Source organism: Heterocephalus glaber, unplaced genomic scaffold, assembly GCF_053883595.1.
Source record: "Heterocephalus glaber isolate CG9 unplaced genomic scaffold, H.glaber_assembly_v1.0 deba00001472, whole genome shotgun sequence".
Lineage (NCBI taxonomy): Eukaryota > Metazoa > Chordata > Mammalia > Rodentia > Bathyergidae > Heterocephalus > Heterocephalus glaber.
The window spans coordinates 64,907,231-64,927,984 of record NW_028258315.1 but is presented as its reverse complement, the minus strand read 5'-3'; the positions used below and the strand labels follow the sequence as shown (position 1 = coordinate 64,927,984).

The following is a 20,754-nucleotide window of genomic DNA, read 5'->3' as shown; positions in this document are numbered from 1 at the left end:
ATACTTGAGAATGGTATATAATGGAAATTGCATCCAGTTTGATTTTTTTTTTTTAAAGAAGACTAGAGGGCTGTGGAAGGTAGCTCAGAGATAGAGTATCTACCTAACATGAATATTTTACAATCTTACTTATCAGTGTTTTAGGTGTGGAAGCCAGGTTACTGTATGCCTCAGTGGGGAGATATCTAAGGAGGCTAATTGCTAGAGATCTCTGCTTTGCTTATGTTGAAAAAAGGGGTTGTTTCAACCAGTCTAAGAAAGTTTTATGACGAGTGTTACTTAAAATTAGATTTTCCAAGTGTCCTATGGCTCAATACTTTATTTTGTGTCACAGGACCCAATCAGCAGTTTGTGGGGTTTTTTTTGTTGTTTTTTTTTTTGGTACCGGGGAATGAACTCGGGTCCTTGCGCTTGCGCAGCAGGCGGCAAAACCACTGAGCTAAATCCCCGGCCCCAGGAGTTTGTGTTTAAGAATTTTTTTCTTGTTTCTGGAAAGTCAACATCTGTTAAATCAGATACCTGTTTGTAGTTGTTTTTCCTGTTAAGTCTCTTACTCAGCAAACACTTGTCTTCATTACTCAAATCAGATCAATATTCCAATTCCAAATATTCTTTTAGCACAAAGGTTATTGCAAGATTTATAAGACTGAGAAGTCTGGATTGTTCTGTGCAATAAATTTCAGTACTTACCAAGACAAATGAAAGACTATAAGGGTGGGCAACAGCCTTGTACCAGGGCAATCAAGACAAGAGAGAATGATTTGTATGCCCACTTTCCCAAGTAGGATCCTTTGGCCAAAAAGTCACACATTGCTTTTTAAATTTGGCCTTTTCTTTTTTTTTGGTTTTTTTTAAACAGTGACTTTTTTTTTTTAAGAGTTTAGTTGAACATTTTGAAGTAGACATATAGGAGATATGCAGACTTGCCAAACTTGAACAGAAAACCAACTGTTGACTTATATAGCCTATCTACATGGGGTGAAAACAAAAACAAACCATCCCCACAACTTGTGATGATTAAGTTGCCAGGTGGCTGAAAAGTCTTGTGTGTAAACATACCTTCTACTTTATTTTTAACAAATATTTTCTGGAAATCAAATCCAAATTACAGAAAATGCCAGTCTTAAAACACAGGATTTGTATTACATAGTCGCAAAAGTGTTATATATCTCATGCATAAGACCTGAGAACCCTAGTTTAAAGAAACACCTTCATGACATTTGTCAGGTGAGAACAGAGGGAGTAAGAGTAAGAAAAATGATATCCTAGGAATAATGAGCAGCATTAAAAAGGGGTTACAGTTAAAACGGAGGCATGAAGAAAACTGTTTAGAGCATAGCAATAAATTTAAAATAGTACTGTGTGTCTCAAAAACCTATTTCTCCTACAGAGGTAGTTTGCTCTATACCTTGGCGTGCCTCTCTGCAATGTTCTCTTGATGTTATTAACACATTATTATTACTATTATTTTATTCTAAAGGCTCGTGAAGAAGAAATGACTGCAAAAGTAATGGACCTGCAAACTCAACTTGAGGAACTGCAGAAGAAATGCCAGGAAAAGCTACAGCAGGAGGAGAATGCTGGCAATGATAATGTGAGAGGAATTTTGAGTTTTCTGCATGTTTCTTGAAAATGTTGTCAAATCTATGATTTGACGTATCTACTAATATTATATTTATCCCATTTAATCCTAACAAAAACCTTTTGAAGAGATTCTTGTGTTCCTTTTACAGATAGTAAAGCTAAGCTTCTAAGAGATTGAATAAATGTTCAAGCTCACACAATAAATATTGTAGTAGAAATTCAATCCAAAGTCTACCAGACTACCTAAAGTTTTACTGTGTCAGTGCTTCTTTGTCTTTTCCATGAGGGGAAAAAAATAGCAGAAAAAAATGAATCTCATAGCCCTGGTCCTCCTAGCCAAAAGTGGTCTATAACAAGTATAATGGTTTTTTTTTTTTCCCATTAAGTTTATTGGTACATTTTAGGTATAAAATACAGTTACATTCATCACTGGGATCTTGTACCATTACATGAGTATCTTGGTTCTTTTCTTTCCCCCCTTCCCTTGCCCTCCCTTCACCCCCTCCACCCTTCCCTATTTGCAAAGACTTTGTTTCCATTATTTTCCTTTTCTCATATTTTTTCTTTTCCCTTTTTTCTTTTCCCCTACCCCTCCTACTTCCCCTGCTCCTTTAGACCTTTTCTTCCTGTTACACAGTATCAATTATACATTTTTAAAATTACAATATCAAGATCTAGGAGACATTACCACCGATTTTATAGAATTTAAAAAGAATATACTTTCTTTAATAGGTGCTATTCAAATTTTGTATTTCCTCCAGAGTTAGATTCATTAATTTGTCTTCCAAGATACTTCTTAGAAGTTGTCAAATTTATTTCAAAAAAATTTTTTGTAATATGCTTTCTATAGTGTTTTTAATTTTATGTTTTGGGCTAAAGTCTTATGTAAAATTTATATGCTACTTTATAATATATTCTTAGTTGTAGTTGTATAAAATTGGTGGTTTTAGATGGTTCTATTCCATTCTTTTTTTCTTGGTTAATGGACTAGATGCAGATACAATGGGGTGATTTTAGAAAATTGGACAGAATTCAAAGAAAGAATTGTTGCTGTGTATATAAGCATTTTTAAAAAAGAAATACATATAATTCTAAAAATAAAATTGATGCTATGAGAGACCATGTTTACCTTGTGGCTTCTTGTCCTACTGTGCAATCCAACAAGTACATACCAACAGAACATGTTCTGTTCCAGTATGAGAAACCTAATACTGTACCATTTCTCTTTCTAAAAGGTATTCACTCATCCAGGATGGTCTTTTCCTAGCATGGTCGTGAGAGCCTTGGGAAAGTGAATAGACACTCTTCATCACTTACACTTGAGAGAATTTATTACACAATGTCAGTTATCAGATAGCAATTCTCTAGACAGCTAATTCTGTGGATCACTTACCCAAAATGCAGAAAAGAACCTTTATAAAAGAATTTTGCTGTGATGCCATTTAGTAGATATACCTCAGTTATAAGCACTCACCAAGTTGAGTGGACCATTTCTCCTTTTAAAGATAGCTATTAAGTTAGTTCTGTTTATTTTATTTATGTATTTGTATATTTTTTGGCCATTTGGTCATGATTTGGATATATCAAATATACTAAATATTGCTTCTTATTAGAAAATACATTTATTTTACTAACACAAACTTCTCCTCAGTATAAATAAGTTTGACGTTGCATGTAGTGGCATATTAACCAGTGTCAGGATCTATAGAATATTGAAACATTGTGATATTAATATTCAAGATTACTGAGTCCTTTACCTTCTTTTATAAGAAAAGAAAGAAAATATCTTTACTTTTTAATTTCTACTATAAACAGTTTTTTCCATTTTATTCTTCAAGAATCTTTATCCTTTTCCTTCTTCAGCATTGATTGGAACTTCTAAATGACTTCTGGTTTTTATCCCCCTGAAATGGTCTTCCACTATGCTGTCCAGGCTTGCCTGGAATTCTGGGGATCAAGTGATCCTCTCAGCCTCCCAGGAAGCTAGATCTGCAGATGTACACCACTGTTTCTGGCTTCTAGATATCTTAAATTATATATCTATGTTGAGCTCCATAAAAAATAATTTGTGATAATGGATTCCCAGAAATAGTGGTTCAAGATTTCCCTAAAGAACCTATATGCTTTAAATAGTTATTTGTTTAATTTTAAGAAATTATACAAATGGTACATGAACATGTTCTTTTTATGAATGAGTAAGGTAATACACAAGTATACGGAATAGAACTCTTATTGGGGTGTCTTCTCCTTCCTGAGTGGTTAGAAGTTTGGTGAATGACCTTTCAGTCCTCGTTCTTTGTGCTTACCTATGTATGTGTGTAGATATTTTGTATAACAGAACTGACCAAATTAAAAATATTAAAGTTACCTTATCTCAGATCTGACCACTCCCGTAAGACTGTAAGAGTGACTTATTTCCTTGTAATTTCATGCTGCATTGTTATTTACTTATAGATTTTATTGTATATACTAATTTTTTTCTTTTCCATTCGTAGGCAACAATAATGGCACTACAGGTAGGATTACTTCTTCATTGACTTTGCCTGAAGTTAGTAAATTTTAGGAACATTCTTTTTTATAAATTAAACATACAAAGAGTATGTTTTATCATGAAACAATTTCTCAAGTAGTAGAGAAGTATGTCCAGGCAATGATGAAACCCATATGCATTTCAAATCAGACTTTTTGTTTTTCCAGACACAACTAGCACAGAAAACGACTGTAATCAGTGATTCAAAGTTGAAGGAGCAAGAGTTCAAAGAACAGGTACAGGCTAATTGGTATATTTTATTTTGAGCTAACTTAATTTATGTTGATAAGTACTTGGATCTTACTTAGCCAATTTAAAAATAGTTGGCTTTGAACCCCTGTCTTATTCAGGAAATTTTATTTCCCAAATCCACAAATGCTAAGGGCTATCTCTGTAAATTCAGGATCACATACATTTAAACAAGAACATTTACATCCTATTATTTCTGGAGTTTAGTATTTTGGATAACAATTTCTTTTTATAATATTTATAATAACTTAAATTCTAAGAAGAGTTCTTTTAGATGTCATCAGTCTTTGGTACTTTTTCCTAGTGGTTAAATTGTCCTCATTTAACATAATTTGTTCCATCTTGTTATCTATGGGCAGTGTATGTAACTCAGTTTAAATGTATATGTGCATGCTACCCGAGAGTGTAGCATAAGCATGTGCCATCAGTATTATATCTCTGTTTGTGATCTTTAGTGAAGTCTTTTTCCAAACTCTGGCAAAAGTGGCTCAAGTGAATAGGCTGTGTGAAGGCTAAATCTCAAGAAATTTTCCAGTTCCCTTAAAATGCATACAGATCAAAAATCTTGATAATTGTTGAAACTGGTAAGTGAGTACACGTACATTAAATGTTCCTTGCTTGACTATGTTTGAAAGGTTTAATATTTTTTTAAAAATTCATAATGAGGTACTAAGTTCAGTGTTACTTTATTTTTTCTACTTTTTCAATGGTTTCACTTTTCCCATTTATCCCAGGTTTTTTTGTTGTTTTTTTTTGGTACCGGGGATCAAACTCTGGACCTTGTGCTTGCGAGGCAGGTGTCGGAACCACTGAGCTAAATCCCTGGCCCTCACTTTTCCCATTTATCTTCAAGATTATTGCTTTAAAATTGTCTTCTTTTAGTATCCTTACATCTTTCAAAACTATTATAGCATAACAATTTTTAGGTTTTTTATTGTGGTAAAGTATACATAACGTAAAGTTCACCATTTTAATTATTTTAAAATTATAATTCATTACATTTAGTTTATTCACAATTATCATTCATTATTCACTATTTAGTTCTAGAACATTTCACACCCTAAAAAGAAACCATACCCATTAAGCAATCACTCCCTAATTACCTCCTCTCTCCAGCCCCTGGCAACCACTAATTGCTTTCTGTCTAAAATATTTGCCAACTCTGGGTATTTTATATAACGGAATTATATATTACATAACCTTTTATATTTGGCCTCTTTCACTTAGCATAGTGTTTTCAAGATTCTATGTTGTAGCATGTATTAATACTGTACTTCATTCCTTCTTATGGCTGAATAATACCAAGTTGTATGGATACACCACTCTTGTTTATCTGTTCATCAGTTGGTGGATAGTTGGGTTGTTTCTACCTTTTGGCTTTAGTGAACAGTATTGCTAGAATATTTGTGTTCAATTTTTGTTTGAACACCTGTTTCTTATCTTTTGTGTACATATATACTCAGGAGTGGAATTGCTTGTTCACATAGTAAGTCCATGTCTTTTTTTCTAAGTGGTACTAGGGGCCAAGCCCAAATTTTATAGCACCAAGCTACATCTCCTGCCTCTTTTTTTAGTTTTAACTGTTTTAAATTTCACTAAATCACTAAGTCGCCCACACTGGGCTCAAACTTGGCGATTCTCCTGCTTCAGCCTCTGAGTGCTAGGATTACAGGCTTCTGTTTTACTGCCTGGGTAACTTTTTAAGAAAACTGCTTTTCATAGCACCTGCAACTTTTATATTGTATCAACAATGAATAAGGACTAAAATGTCTTCATATCCTCACCAAGTTTTTTTTTTAATCATAGCCATCTGAGTTAATATGAAAGAGAAATCATTGTGATTTTAATTTGTATTTTTTTAATGACTAACCGTGTTAAGCAACCTTCAAGGTTGTCTCCTCTCTCTCCCTCCCTCCTTCCCTCCTTCCCTCCCTCCCTCCCTTCCTTTACTTTCTTCTGTGGATTGAACTTAGAGGTGCTCTACCATTGAGCTGGGCCTCAGCCCTTTTTTATTTTTATTTTGAGAAAGGGACGGGGCCTCACTAAATTGATCAGGCTGGCCTTGAACTGCTGGCCTTGAACTGGTGATCTTTCTGCCTCAGCTTCCCAGATAGCTGGGATCTCAAGTGTGTGCCACCATTCCCAGCTGCCTTTACAGTTTCTTATGTCTATCTTTTGATTACAAAAATTTCTAATTTTAATAAAATTCATTTTGTATATTTTTTCTTTTATTGTTGTATTTTTGGTTCCTATATGAGAAACTGCTTCTTTTAATATTATTTGCTTGTACTCTGTCTTTACCATTAAAAATCTAGTGGATACAAGAGTCCTTTTTTCTTACATATAGTTTCCATGTGAATCTTGTTATATAGTTTGAATATTTATTATTTTTAGATTCACAATTTAGAAGACCGTTTAAAGAAATATGAAAAGAATATGTATGCAACAACTGTAGCGACACCTTATAAGGGTAAGAATGATTTTTTTTTATGTCATGTAATACATAATTATCCTTTATTGGCAGATTTATGGGTAACTTATTTTTATCTTTGTTATCTTGTGTTTTAAATTATGTTTTCTTAATCAGTAAATAAAAACTACATTGTTTACATATTTTGAAATATTTATTCCTTGTGGAATGGCTAAATTGAGCTCATTAACATTCATTATTTCATATATTTAACATTTTTTGTGGTGAGAATGTATAAACTCTCTCAGTGATATTAAAAAATATGATATATTATTAAATATAGTCAACATGCTGTGCAGTAGATCTCTTGAACTCATTTCTCCTAACTGAACTCTTGTATCCTTTGAACACACTCTACCCCCAGTTTCTGGTAACTACCATTCTCTTCTGTTTTTATGAGTTTAACTTTTTTAGATTTCATATACAAGTGAGATCATGCTATGTTTATCATCTTTGTTTTTTTTTTTTTTTTTTGGTACCGGGGATCGAACTCGGGTCCTTGTGCTTGCGCAGCAGGCAGCGAAACCACTGAGCCAAACCCCCAGCCCGAATGTTTATCATCTTTTAGCTGGGTTATTTCATTAATATAATGTCCTCCAGGTTTAGCCATGTTATCCCAAATGTCAGGATTTTTCTCTTTTTAAGACTCATTGCATTCCTTTTTGCTAACTAATCTATATTTGTTACAATAAATATGTTTTACCTGTATTTCTTTACCAATAACTGGGTTTTAAGGAAAGAGTGATAGTAATTTAAAACAAAAATTAATGCAAAATTGTTTATAAAAGAAAAAAAATGCTACAAGGTATAAGGTATACATGTTTCTACTTTATTTTCTAGAGTCTAAATGGGCCCAATGTGTGCTTTTTTCAGGTTCTTCTGTATGTATGCAAACACTTATGTAATACACTACATGCACTCACACATAAATATTGTTGCTCATATATTTTAGTTGCTTTGGTTTTTTTTACTATTATAATAATGCTGTAATTGCTAATTTTAAACCAAGATTTAAGGAGAAAATAATTTCATAAAAGTCTTATATTCAAGATGGGAAAGGATGACTTTCCCATCTTCAATATTTTTCTGTGGGTTTGAGTAGAATATTTTCCTTCCAAAGGGTTTGAGAGATTAGCTTGACCATTTATGTAATGGTCTTTGAATAGTCTTATAACAATTATGTATTCTTTCAGTTTCACTGCTTCACTATATTAAGCATAGTTTAGTTTTGCTAAATGTTTTGTATAACTTTCTGCTTTCTCAAGGAATGCACAAGATCATCAGTCAAACCCCTTTAGTTTTTTTGTGCTTTTAAAAGCTCTTCTATGAAATAATCATAGGATACCATCTTACTGACCCCTCCCCCAACTTGATATTAATCATTCTCTCCTGTTCTTTTTCATTATTAGCTGTGTATAAATCTTTGAGCTATACTTGGAGGTCTTGCTTGTTTTGGAATTTTATGTAATGGAATCACACCATACAATTTTTAAATTTTTTCTAATGCATTTAAAAACTTTTTATTCGTAGATGTTCTTATATGATCTGTTTGTTTCTTTTGCTTAATGTAAAGTTTGAGAGTCATCCATGTTGTGTATAGCTGTGCTTCACTCATTTCTGTTGTATTTTATGCATTCTTGTATGTCTTTCATAGTAGTGTATATGCTTCTTAATAATATACATGTGAAAAAATTTCTCTATACTACACAACTAAGAATGGAATACTAAGGGCCAGGGATTTAACGCAATGGCACCATGCCTACCTTGCAAAGGCAAGCAAGGTCCTGAGTTCTATCCCTGGTACCAAAAAAAAAAAAAAGAATTGAATTATAAGATTGATTATAAGATGTGAACATTATTGTACATATATCATATTGGGTTAAGTCATTGTGTATATTTTGCACTAATTTCCACTTCTCTCAGCACTGGGTAGGTTGTTCTCATAATTGCAGTTCCTCATCACTGCTGTATATCTTAAGGTCCTTTAATGCTTTATTTGATCTAAATTCCTTATAATGGTATCTTAATGAATTTCATTTCTGTTGTAATAGATTGAGCCTCTTATTTTAGTCATTAGTTGTATTTGTTCATTCATTTTAGCTTTATATATTTCTTTGGTGAAGTGCCTGCTTACATTTTGTATCCTTTAAAATTAGGTTGTCATTTCTTAATGATTTGTAAGTCACGTATGTTGTAAAGATCTTGTACTAGTTGGTGTCTTTCCCTGTTAATAGTGTCTTCCTTTCAAACTTTTTAAAACAGACATTTTTATATATATAGAAAAGTGAGTATAATACATAATCAGCACACAGTTGCACATCAACTAGTGTCAGCAGTTATTAAGACATAGCCAATCTTATTTTATCTGCACTGCAACCTTTTTTATATCTGATCCACTGGATTAAAGTAAGTCATAGAGATCATACCTTATTTCATATGTACATATTTCAGTCAGTATGTATCTCTACATAGTACTTTAAAAAAGCAAACAGTACCATTATACCTAAAAAGTTCACAGTAATCCCTTAATATTATCAAATAGCCAGCCAGTCAATATTCAGATTTACTGGAATCTCATAAATGTTTTCTTTTGGTGGTGGTAAGCAGTTGGTTTGAGTTGGGAACAAAAGAGTCCCCATACATTACATTTGATTTTATCACTGTTTCTTTTAAACTCCAGTCTCTGTCTCCCTGTCCTTCTGTCCCTGCCCCTCTCTATGCCCCCCACCTACTTTCACATTTACTTGTTAAAGAAACCAACTTATTTGTCTTATAAATTTTACCATATTCTCAGTTTTCTGAATTTCATCTCCATGATTTCTTTTCACTTGGTCTTCTGTCCCCTGGTAGTTAGAACTAGAGAGGCTTGATCAAATTTAGGTTTGTGTTGTTAGCAGTAGTACTTTTTTTTTGGTACTGCAGATCAAACTCTGGACCTTGCACTTGCGAGGCAGGCGGTAGAACCACTGAGCTAAATCCCCAGCCCAGCAATAGTACTTTATAATACGACATATGTAATTATCTTGCCTCATATCAAACAATATATGATATCTTTGTGATTTTAAGATCTGCCATACAGGGCTAGGAGCATAGATGAGTAGTTGAATGATTTCTTAACATGCATGAAGCTCTGGGGTCAATCCCTAGCACCAAAAAAACCCAACAAACCCCTAACATAGTTAACAGAATTCCAAGTGTTGTCTTCATGCTGATCGTCACCTTTCACCTTGGATTTTAGCATCCATTGGTGACTGCCTAGATTTGTTATTTCAGTAGTGGTTGCATAATGATGTTAGTGAAATTCTGTTTCTTGTGTGTATGTTAACTGGACTACTGCTATAAACATAAGCTTTCCCTTGAGGTATAGCTCATTATTTTAGTCACTTTCCTCCTAGCTGAGACACCGTACCTGACATACAACTTGAAGGAGGAGAGCTTTATTTTGGCTCACAGTTCAGAAGTTTCAGTCCATATTTGGCAGTCTTAAACACAGAACCAGCATGGCAGAAGACATAGTGGAGGAATCCTGTTTATGTCATGGCAGCCAGGAAGCAGAGAAAGGGACCCAGGGAGGGAGATGCTCCTTTTTTCAGTGACCCACCTCTTTCAGCCAGACCCCACCTTCCAACAGCATACTCACCTGCTGAACCCTTGTGCCCCTGTGATCCATTCACCCTATGCACAGCCCGTCTGTGAGTGCATGAGGCCTTTGGGGGACATTTCTGATCTAAACCTTAAGTAACACTTATATTGGAAAAAAGCAAAATAAATTCTGTTCATCAGTTTTTTTAGTCTATATTTTTGAGTGTCTGTTTCTGGCATCTCTAGTGTGTTTTATTCATCAATTTGCATATGCCTGCTCTAATACCTCATTGTCGTCATTACCACGACTTCATTATAAGTCTTGATGTTTACTTGGGGAAGCCTCTTACTTGCTGTTCTTAGCTCTTCAGATGTCTATATAAATTTTAAAATGAGTTTGTTGTATACACATGTGCTCACAGGTGTGTGAAGATTTGTTTTTTTGTTTTTTTGTTTTTGGTACCCGGGATCGAACTTGGGACTTTGCGCTTGCAAAGCAGGTGGCAGAACCACTGAGCTAAATCCCCGGCCCAGGTGTGTGAAGATTTTGATTAGGCTTGCATTAAAATTTACAGAAAAATTAAAAAGAAGTGGTGCTCTAACCCATAATCACAGTATATGTCTATTTAGGTCTTTAAAATTTCTGTGAATTTTTATTGTTCTGAGTAGTATTCTTATACCTCTTTTGTTGCATTTATTCTTAGATGCGATTATAAATGTAAATTTTATTTTCTAACTACATTTCCAAAAGGAATTCCTAGTACATTTTTTTGTAGTAAATTTGAATAAGCCTGATTTGGCTATAATTAACACAGTTAATTAAGATTGTGTTACATGTAAAGTAAATTTTGCAGTTAGCATTTGGAATTGGACCCAGATGAAGTATGAAATTAAAAATACTAAATGGTACCTAGGTGAAACTGTTTGGAACAACTCATAGGAGGCAACTAGTAGACAAATTAGAAAGCATCTTTATTTGAACAGTAATAATTTCCATGTATAATTGCTTAAAACTTGAGCTATAAGAAAAGGAAGAAAATCTCTTACATAGCACTAATTGAGAGAAGGTATACTCTCTTGAGTGTATACCTTAGAATCAGATCACTAGGTAATATGGTAACTCTCTATTTAACTGTATGAGAGATTTCCAGACTGATTTCCAAAGTGAATGTACCAGTTTATATTCAGTAGTGTATCAGAGTTCCAGTTACTCTCCATTCTTGCTAAACACTTGTTACTATCTTTTTTCCATCTCAGTAGTATCTAGTGATTTTGATATATATTTCCCAGATGGCTGTTAATAATGAACAATTTTGTGTGTGTGCTGACTAGCCATTTATATATCTCCTTCAGAAAAATATCTGTTCAGATTTTCTGCTCATTTTTAAATTGAGTTGTCTTTTTATTATTGAATTTTAAGAATTTTTGTGACACAAATTGCTTATGAGATGAATGATTTGTAGATACTTCCCCCCATTCTAAGTTTTCTTTTCAGTTCCTTGATGATACCCTTCAAAGCACAAAAGTTTTTACTATTGATAGTTTATTTTATCTGTTGTCTGTGGTGTTTTTGAGTGTGCAATTGGTATCATATCTAACAAACTATTTCCTAGTCCAGCGTTGGTAAACATTTTAGAGCTCTCAATGACTAATAGCTGGCTGCAGCACACGTGCTGTAGGTTCACCACCACTGCTGGGTCATAAAAGTTTACTGATATTTTTTCTTCAGAGAATTTTATAGTTTTATGTCCTCCATTTATATCTTTAATCCATTTTGAGTTAATTTTTGCATATGGTATAAAATAAAGGTCCAGCTTCATTTTGTGTGTGTGTATCCAGTTGGCCCAACACAATTTATTTAAAAGCTTATTCTTTCCCTCTTTAAACTGTCTTGACAATCGTGTTAAAAATCAGCTGTCTGAAAGAAGAGCTACAGTTCTACACTGAGGGGAATGCCATCTTCCTTAAAGAATGGGGTCATCGGTGACCAAGAACTGCCCCCGAGGAGAAATTCACCAATATTAAAACACAAGCCAGACCCACTTCAGCACACTGGCAGTCACAACAGTGATATGGAACAATATTTTAGAGAGTGGTTTTCCAAACCAGCTGACCTCCACAGTGTGATTCTGCCTTGTCTCTCAGGAGCACACATAAAGTTGTGGAAACTGTGCTACTTCCGCTGGGTCCCTGAGGCTCAGATCCACCTTGGGGGCTCCATCACTGCCTTCCACAAGCTCTCCCTGCTAGTGGATGAGGTGGACACGCTCAGCAGAATGCTGCGGTAGCAGCGCAGCCGCCCCCTGGAAGCCTGCTATGCAGAGCTGGACCAGAGCAGGATGTACTTCAGAGCCCAAGGCCCACACAGCACCTCGGGGACACCTGAGTTCCTCTCCTCTTCATTTTCATTTTCTCCTGACGGCAACCTATGCAGATGAAGCATTTTAGGAACACCATTAAGCAAATTTTTAAGTGGGGCCAAAATATGGATATCTACTGAGACATTAGCAAATGAAGACTAAAATGTATTTTCAGAACATGTTAAAGGAAGCTGTAACTTCCCTCTGAATTGAAATTGCTAACCTAGGCATTTAAAACTTAATAATTTTATATATAAGAATAATAGTTGAAATTTGCACTAATATTTGAAACCCATTGAATCATACTACCTTCACAGGTAATTTAAGAAAAGTGTAATTTTGGTTTTTATGTCCTATTCCTGTCTTTACAGTTCTGGCTCATTTTAGGTGATTGCAAACGTTCCCCCTATTCTTATAACTGTGATCAAACTAATCAGGTTTTCTACGAAAAAAAAAAAATCAGCTGTCTGTATACGTGTTTATTTCCAGACTCTCAAATTCTTTTCTCTGAAAGGTCTTATTTCCCTAATTTTCTCTCTCAGTGAGTTTGTTATTTGTGTACAGGAATGCTATTGATTTTTGAGTGTTGCCCTTGTATAGAGCTATGCTACTAAATTTGGTTATTAAACCTAGGAGTCTTTTGGTGGAGCTTTTGAGGTCTTCTATGTAGAGTATCATGTCAACCACAAATAATGATAACTTAACTTCTTCCTTTCCTATCCTTATTCCTTTTATTTCTTTTTCTTTTCTAATTGCTCTGGCTAATGTTTCCAGAACTATTTTGATTAAGAGTGGTGACAGTGGGCATCTTTGTCTTTTTCCTGATTTTAGAGTGAAAGATTTCAGTTTTGACCATTTAGTATGATGTTGGCTATTGGTTTGTCATAGATGACTTTTATTTGATTGAGATAAAGACCATCTATTCCAATTTTCTGTAGGGTTTTTATCATGAATGGATGTTTGTCAAACCCCTTTTCTGCATCTGTTGAGATGATCATATAGTTTTTGTCCTTGGCTCTGTTAATATGGTGTATTACGTTTATTGATTTGAGTATGTTGAACCATCCCTGCATCCCTGGGATGAATCCTACTTGGTCATGGTGTATAACCTTTTTAATGATTTACTGCATTCTGTTTGCCAGTATCTTATTGAGGATTTTTGCAATTATGTTCATTAGGGAGATTGGCCTGTAGTTATCTCTTTTGGTTTGATCCTTCTCTGGTTTTGGTATCAGGGTAATGCTTGCTTCCAGGAATGAATTTGGAAATATTGCTTCCCATGCAATTTCATTAAAGAGTTTGAGAAGTAGCTGCATTAGTTCCTCTCTAAATTTCTTGTAGACTTTAGCAGCAAATCCCTCAGGGCCTGGGCTTTTCTTTGTTGGTAGATTTTAAATTACATCTTCAATTTCATTGACTGATGTTAGTTTATTTAGAATTTTTATATCTTCTGGATTCAGTTTTGGTAATTCATATGTATCTAGGAATCTGTCCATTTCTTCTGTGCTTTCTATCTTATTACATAAAGGTTCTTGAGGTATAGGTATTGATGATCTGGATTTCTGTAGGGTCTGTTGTGATTCCACCCTTTTATTCCTAATTGAATGAATTTGAGACTTTTTAAAATAAGATTAGCTAAGGATTTGTCCATTTTATTTAATCTTTCAAAGAACCAATTCTTTGATTCATTGATTCTCTGTATTGTTTTCTTAGTCTCCATTGCATTAATTTCTGCTCTGATCTTTATAATTTCCTCCCTCTTACAAGCTTTGGGCTTGACTTGCTCTTCTTTTTCTAGAAGCTTGAGGTTAACATTAGGTTATATATTTGAGCTCACTCTGTTTTGCTGATAATGGAACTCACCACTATAAATTTCCTTCATACGAAAGCTTTCATTGTGTCCCATGAGTTCTGGTATGTTGTTTTGGCATTATCATTTAATTATAGAAACTGTCTAATTTCTTGTTTAATTTCATCTGTGACTCATTGGTTGTTCAGGAGGTTATTTAATTTCCATACATTTATGTAGTTTTTGTGGTTTCTTTTGCCATTGATTTTCAGTTCATTCCACAATGGTCTGATAATGATGCCTGGGATAATTTCAGTTAGCCCTTAGGGGTAGTATGTGGTCTTTTTTGGAGAATGTCCAGTGCGCAGCTGAGAAGTATATGTATTCTGATGTTGTGGGGTGAAACACTCTGTAGACATCTATTAAGTCCATTTGTTCACAGGTTTGGTTCATTCCTGATACTTCTTTATTGATTTTTTTGTCTAGTTGATCTGTCAGTGGGGTATCGAGATCCGCCATTGTAATTATGTTAGTGCTTATTTGATTTTTCAAGTCCATTAATATTTGTTTTATATAGCTGGGTGTACTGGTATCTGGTGCATATATATTTATGACTGTTATCTCTTCTTGGAGTTTTCCCTTAACAAGTATGTAGTGACCTTCTTTGTCTCTTTTGATCAAGACTTTTTAAGTCTTGGCTTAAAGTTCATTTCGTCTCCAAAAGGATAGCTACCCCTGCTTTTTTCCAGGTTCCTGTTGCATGTAGTATTGTTTTCAATCCTTTATGACTTTCAGTGTATGAATTTCTTTTTGAGTTAAATGTGTTTTCTGTATGTAGCAAATTGTTGGATCTTGTTTCTTGATCTATTATGCCAGTCTGTTTCTTTTGATTGATGAATTGAGACCCTTTACATTGTTGGTTATAACTGATATATATTGGCTTGTCTTTGTCATAACATTTTCTTGTTGATTCCCTATATTTCTCCTCTAGTTAATTGCTTGCCTTGCCTGGTGGCTTCTTTCTATTGGTGTTGTTGGAATTGTGGTCTTCATTATCTCTTTTCCAAAATATTCTTCAGAACATTTTGTAGAGCTCATTTGGTGGTCATGAGTTTCTTCAGTTGTTATTTGTCATGGAAGTATTTTATTTCTCTTTTGATTCTGCAAGATAGTTTTGCAGGGTACATCAATCTGGGTTGGAAGTTGTTTTCTTTCAGAACTTGAAATACTCCACTGTAAGCTTTCCTTGACTTAAAGGTTGTTATGGTTTGGGTCTAGATATCCCCCTAAAGCCTCATGTGGATAAGGTGGGACTTTCTTTTTCAGAGGTAGTTGAATCTGAAACATGTGATGCTGGGGTTAAGGATGTGTGATTACTAAACTACTGCACATGAATGATTAATTTGACACTGTCCCAAGTAGTCTGAATAAGATAAAAGAGACAGAAAGACATTGTTAAAGTCTCTTTCTTGTTACCTTTGCTACCTTGTGCATGCCATGTTGTTTCTCCTCTGCATTGCCTGTTTGCCATCCTTGCCTTGGAGCCAGCTGATTATGGACTGAAACCTCTATGAACTGTCAGCTAAATAAATCCTTTCCCCTCTAACTTTGGGTGTTGGGTATTTTGTCTCAGCAATTGCAGAAAAGTAACTAACAGAAGGGTTTATGTTGAGAAGTCTGCTGTGATTCTGATGGGGTTTCTTTTTATAAGTCATTTCTTTTCTTGAAGAGCATTTAATATTCTATTCTTTTGCTGAATTTCTGGAATCTTGATCATTGTATACCTTGGTGTAGATTTGTTTTGGTAATAGCTAATTGGAATTTTATATGCCTTGTTTATTTGCATATCAAATTCTTTTTCCATGCTTGGGAGGTTTTCTGCCATTACTTCTGTGAATAGATTTTTTATGTCATTTGTACTGGCTCCTGCTTTTTCATTTACTCTGATCAGTCTCACTCTTCTTTGCATTGTCTTGGAGCTGTTGGATTGATTTTTGACTTTCATGGTCCGTTGCTATTTTTAAGAGATCTTTCTTTTCATGTTCGCTAACTGCAGGCCTTTCTTCTAGGTCTGATAGTCTGTTCTCATTTTTTTTCATCTGGTTTTGTAAACTTTCAGTGCCATTTTTAATCTCCTGGTTATCTGTTTGAATCTGTTTCATGGATTCCATTTGTTTCCTATTGGGCATTCATGGTTTCCATCGTTTTCCTAAGCTCCTTTATGTTTTTATTCATGTCTACTCTAGATTCACTGAGCAAGTTTTTCATTACGATCATCATCTCTTTTCTTTTAACCTGAGTTATTTCTGATTTCATTTTCTTTATGGCCACCTTCATCTGTTTATTTCTGTTGCTATCATTTCAGAAAATTCTGGTGGGTGGCTTCTGATTTCCTCTATGTCATTGTCCCCTGGGTTTGTCCTGGGTGGGCTGGAGGTCTGGGGTTGCATTTTCTTCTGTACCTTGTCATTTTCTATTTTTAAAAAAATTTATTTTAGTTTTTTTTGTCGTTGCTTTGAAGTTTCTTATGGAAGGTAGCTTTATCATTAGTATGGAGGCTTCCCTAAGAAATGTCTATTCCTCAGAGATGTCTTCTAGGTGTAGCTGGTTTTTGGTCTTTGTGTCTGTCCTAAGATCCTACTTTCCCAATTTATTAGGGATGAGAAGTTGCTGTCTATTTGACTCAGTACCCAGTCATTTGGTACTAGCGTATGGTGATGATTATAACCCCAGACAATCACAGTGTTGTCATACAAGGGAGAACAACAAATTACAACAGGTATGGCATCCTGGATAAAGTAGTATAATTAGCCATGACAGTAGCATCAAACACAGGCTAGAAACTGTCAAACTGTGGTAACTATTAGTTTGGTACTTTTAACCAACCATAGGAGCCATTTCTATAGTTTTATAACAAAATCCAATGTAAACCAGGAACTCATATGCAGTGATTTTACCCTGTACGGAGGAAATTTAAGAGGGCAAGGGACAAAACAGAGATAACTGAAGAGAAAAAGTGAGGCTGAAGGACAAAGGGTGATCACTACAGCTTTGTGAAACTGGAGAAGAGGACAGGAGAGAAAGAATGAAGGAGAAAGCAAAAGAATATAGAAGTGAACCAGAAAGACTAGAGGCAATGTTCACTCACATGCAAATATCAAAAAATCAAGAGAGGGCCCAGGATTTAGCTCAGTGGTGCCGCCGCCTGCTTTGCAAGTGCAAGGTCCCAAGTTTGATCCCGGTACCAAAAAAAAAAAAAAAAAAAAAAAAATCAAGAGAGACAGTTAAGGAGAAACTGAATGGGCAAAACTAAAGAAACAATAAAAGTGTAAATCTAAATAAACAGCCCCACAGATAAAAATGAAGCAAACAAAGAGAAAAAGATAAAAGCAAAAAAACCAATAAAATCCCTTTGGTCCCCACAATTTAGAGCCCAGTTCTGTGCTGGGTAACCCCACCAAGTCTGCAGTGGGATTAGTGTTGGGTACAGGGCTCATCTTGGCCTCTGGATGTGGGGAGGCTGGAGCCAGTCTTCTGCCGACAGCTTTCTGGATATCCCTTGGCAACCTACCCACTTCACCTTACCCCGTTTGTCCCTGCATCACACTTCCAGTTGTTGTGGCGCCCTCAGACAGAGCCAGGCCTAGGCTTCTCCCAGTCTGGTGTACAGTTGGCCCCTCCTGGACCTTGCACAGCCGCCTCTGTTTCACTTCGTAGCTTCCTCTTACAATGCTGGTCACTGGGTGGGGGAAATGCTGGTTTCACTTCCCACTTGTTGATCCACCTGCCAAGGATGCTTGAATCCCACTTCTGTGATCTGTGACCCTCGCCCCTCTCTTGCACCCAGTAGTTGCTGGGCAGGAGGGGTCATGTTGTTGCATTCACTAACTCACTACTCTCACCACTGCCACTGAGGTCCCTAACCTTGGATAGAGCTTTCAGTTAACTACTGTGGTACACAAAAAACAACAACAAAAATACTGCTGTGCCAGTGAAATTTGTTGCCAGGCTGCAGCATCCTCAGTTTGCAGGAACGCAGAAAAGGCAAGGGACCTTATATCCCAAATCTATCTTGTGTTGATTGAGTTTGCCACAGAATTAAAGTCTATCATTTTGGGGGGAGGAGGCTCCCCAGGTATGGTGATTCCTGCTCTGAATGCAGGCAGGAAACCGACAGGCAGCCCTGTGGGCTGGATAATCACTTTATAAAGTCCTATGCCTATGTTTTGTTTGATCCCTGAGCCTCTTATTTCAGATTGATTTTGTCATCAGGATGTATGTCCCTCCCTTTCTTCCAATTACCTGTGTTTTTAATTGATTTTCTCTGAGTGGTTCCAATGTGGCTCCGCCTCTGTTAAGCCATGTTGAACCCCCCTAGTCTCTGTTTTCTTATAAAAACTCCAGACACCTCCCAGATTTCTGTCTGCCTTGCTCTTAACTTGCATGGTTTTGTTTCCTCTGGTCCTCCACCTCCCATCTTCTTGTGAGCATAGATCACTTTTATGTAGTATCTAGTTTCTTGGTATCTGCTAGTATCTTGGTATCAACTAGTATCTAGTTGTTTCTTGGTAGCAGAGGGCTTGTCAGATGACCTGTTGTACCATACTACTAGAAGTAGATTCAAGTACAGACTCTAGCTAGTGCATAGATGAATTTATTCAGATTAATGTTTGTCAATGTGTCCCTTATTATATATCTGAACTATATTTATGCTTCACTTTTGGGTTGAAATGGAACTTCATTAATAATATGAACTATTACTTTTTACAAGTCTTTTTAAGATGTCAGCAAGTATTTTAAAGTCATTATAATGGCTTTAATGTCTTATGCACTTTTGGGTTATTTTATCTATCTTGTATTTCAAATAGTTTCGAGGGCCGGGAATTTAGTTCATGGTGCTGCTGCTGCCTGCCCCGCAAGCACAAGGACCTGAGTTCGATCCCCAGTACCAAAAAAAAAAAAAAGAAAAACAAATTAAAAAAACACCAAAGTGTTTTGAAAACTTGATTTAAAATAAGTATTTTTAGATTGAAATACTAGAAAAACTAGAACAATATTTTGAGGTACTAAATCCTTAATAAAATAAAAACAGTAATTTTAGTCATTGTGGATATCTGAAGCCAACCATATAATATTTAGAAGAGAAATAGCAATGCTAAGGAATCTTTGTACTACCTATATAATCTTTTAAAACTTTTCTGCCAGAAGGAAGAGGAGGAGAAAAATGTGAGAAATTGTTATAATTCTTGTTTTTCTTCTAATATAGCAGTATGAATGTCTAGTGTGTATGTTTGTATACAATGCAGTTAATATAAAGTCAATGCTTGTCTTTGTTTCATTGTTTTAATGTGTTTATTTTCTGAGTAAGCAGTAATTAGATTATGTAGTTATGATTTTACAATTTGATCTGTCTTTTATTTGACAGGTGGCAATTTGTACCGTACTGATGTCTCACTCTTGGGAGAACCAACCGTGTTTGAATATTTACGAAAAGTGCTCTTTGAGTATATGATGGGTCGTGAGACTAAGGTATAAATCATGCTTGATGATTTAGTATAAGGCACAACTTAAAAGGAAATATGTCCCACTTGTAATATACATATTGGTACCATATGTTTATTCGATCATACATGCTAGTAATAGGCAATAGGAATTGGAACATCTTGGTTGTATTTGTTACATTTATAAAAGGTTAATTTTAAAAATGCTGTTGGATAATGTTAAATACTAAAAATTAAAATTTCATTAATTTAAAAATAACATGTGTGCCAGGTGTGGCGGTGCACTGTAATCCCAGCACTCTGGGAGGCTGAGGCAGGAGAATCACAAGTTTGAACCCAGCCTGGGCAATTTAGCAACATAGTGAGACCCTGTCTCAAGATAAAAAGGGACTGGGGATTTAGCTCAGTGCAAAGGCCCTGAGTTCAAGCTCTAGTAACAACAAAAATAGAATTTTTTGAAGCATTTGGCTACTTTTCTTCTTGAGTTCAGATCTTAAAATTAGAAAAATTCATTTCAAGGAGACTCTAGGATACTTTGGTTTGCTTTGGAAATGGTGATAATTAGCTGTAGCTTCTCAGGAAGATTTAGAAATACTTTGCTTTAGTTACTGTAAGAAAATCATTCCTGTACATGAGGGATATGATATTGATCATTTTAAAATTAGCACACAATGTTAAGTAATAATGCT

General features: G+C 35.2%; 1 protein-coding gene across 13 annotated transcripts in view; it reads left to right on the top strand.

Annotated features, from left to right (window-relative positions):
• Golga4 (golgin A4) overlaps positions 1–20,754 on the top strand; it is a 126,009-nt gene that overhangs the window by 94,598 nt on the left and 10,657 nt on the right. For all 13 annotated transcript variants that reach the window (XR_015439512.1, XM_087182078.1, XM_087182077.1 and 10 more), the window contains 5 exons: positions 1,481–1,594; positions 4,080–4,100; positions 4,282–4,350; positions 6,758–6,833; positions 19,990–20,093. Coding sequence is in view for 12 of the 13 variants with exons in the window: in XM_087182078.1 (XP_087038204.1) it covers positions 1,481–1,594; positions 4,080–4,100; positions 4,282–4,350; positions 6,758–6,833; positions 19,990–20,093 (384 nt within the window). In the remaining variant the exon portion in view is untranslated. The remainder of the gene's footprint in view (positions 1–1,480; positions 1,595–4,079; positions 4,101–4,281; positions 4,351–6,757; positions 6,834–19,989; positions 20,094–20,754) is intronic.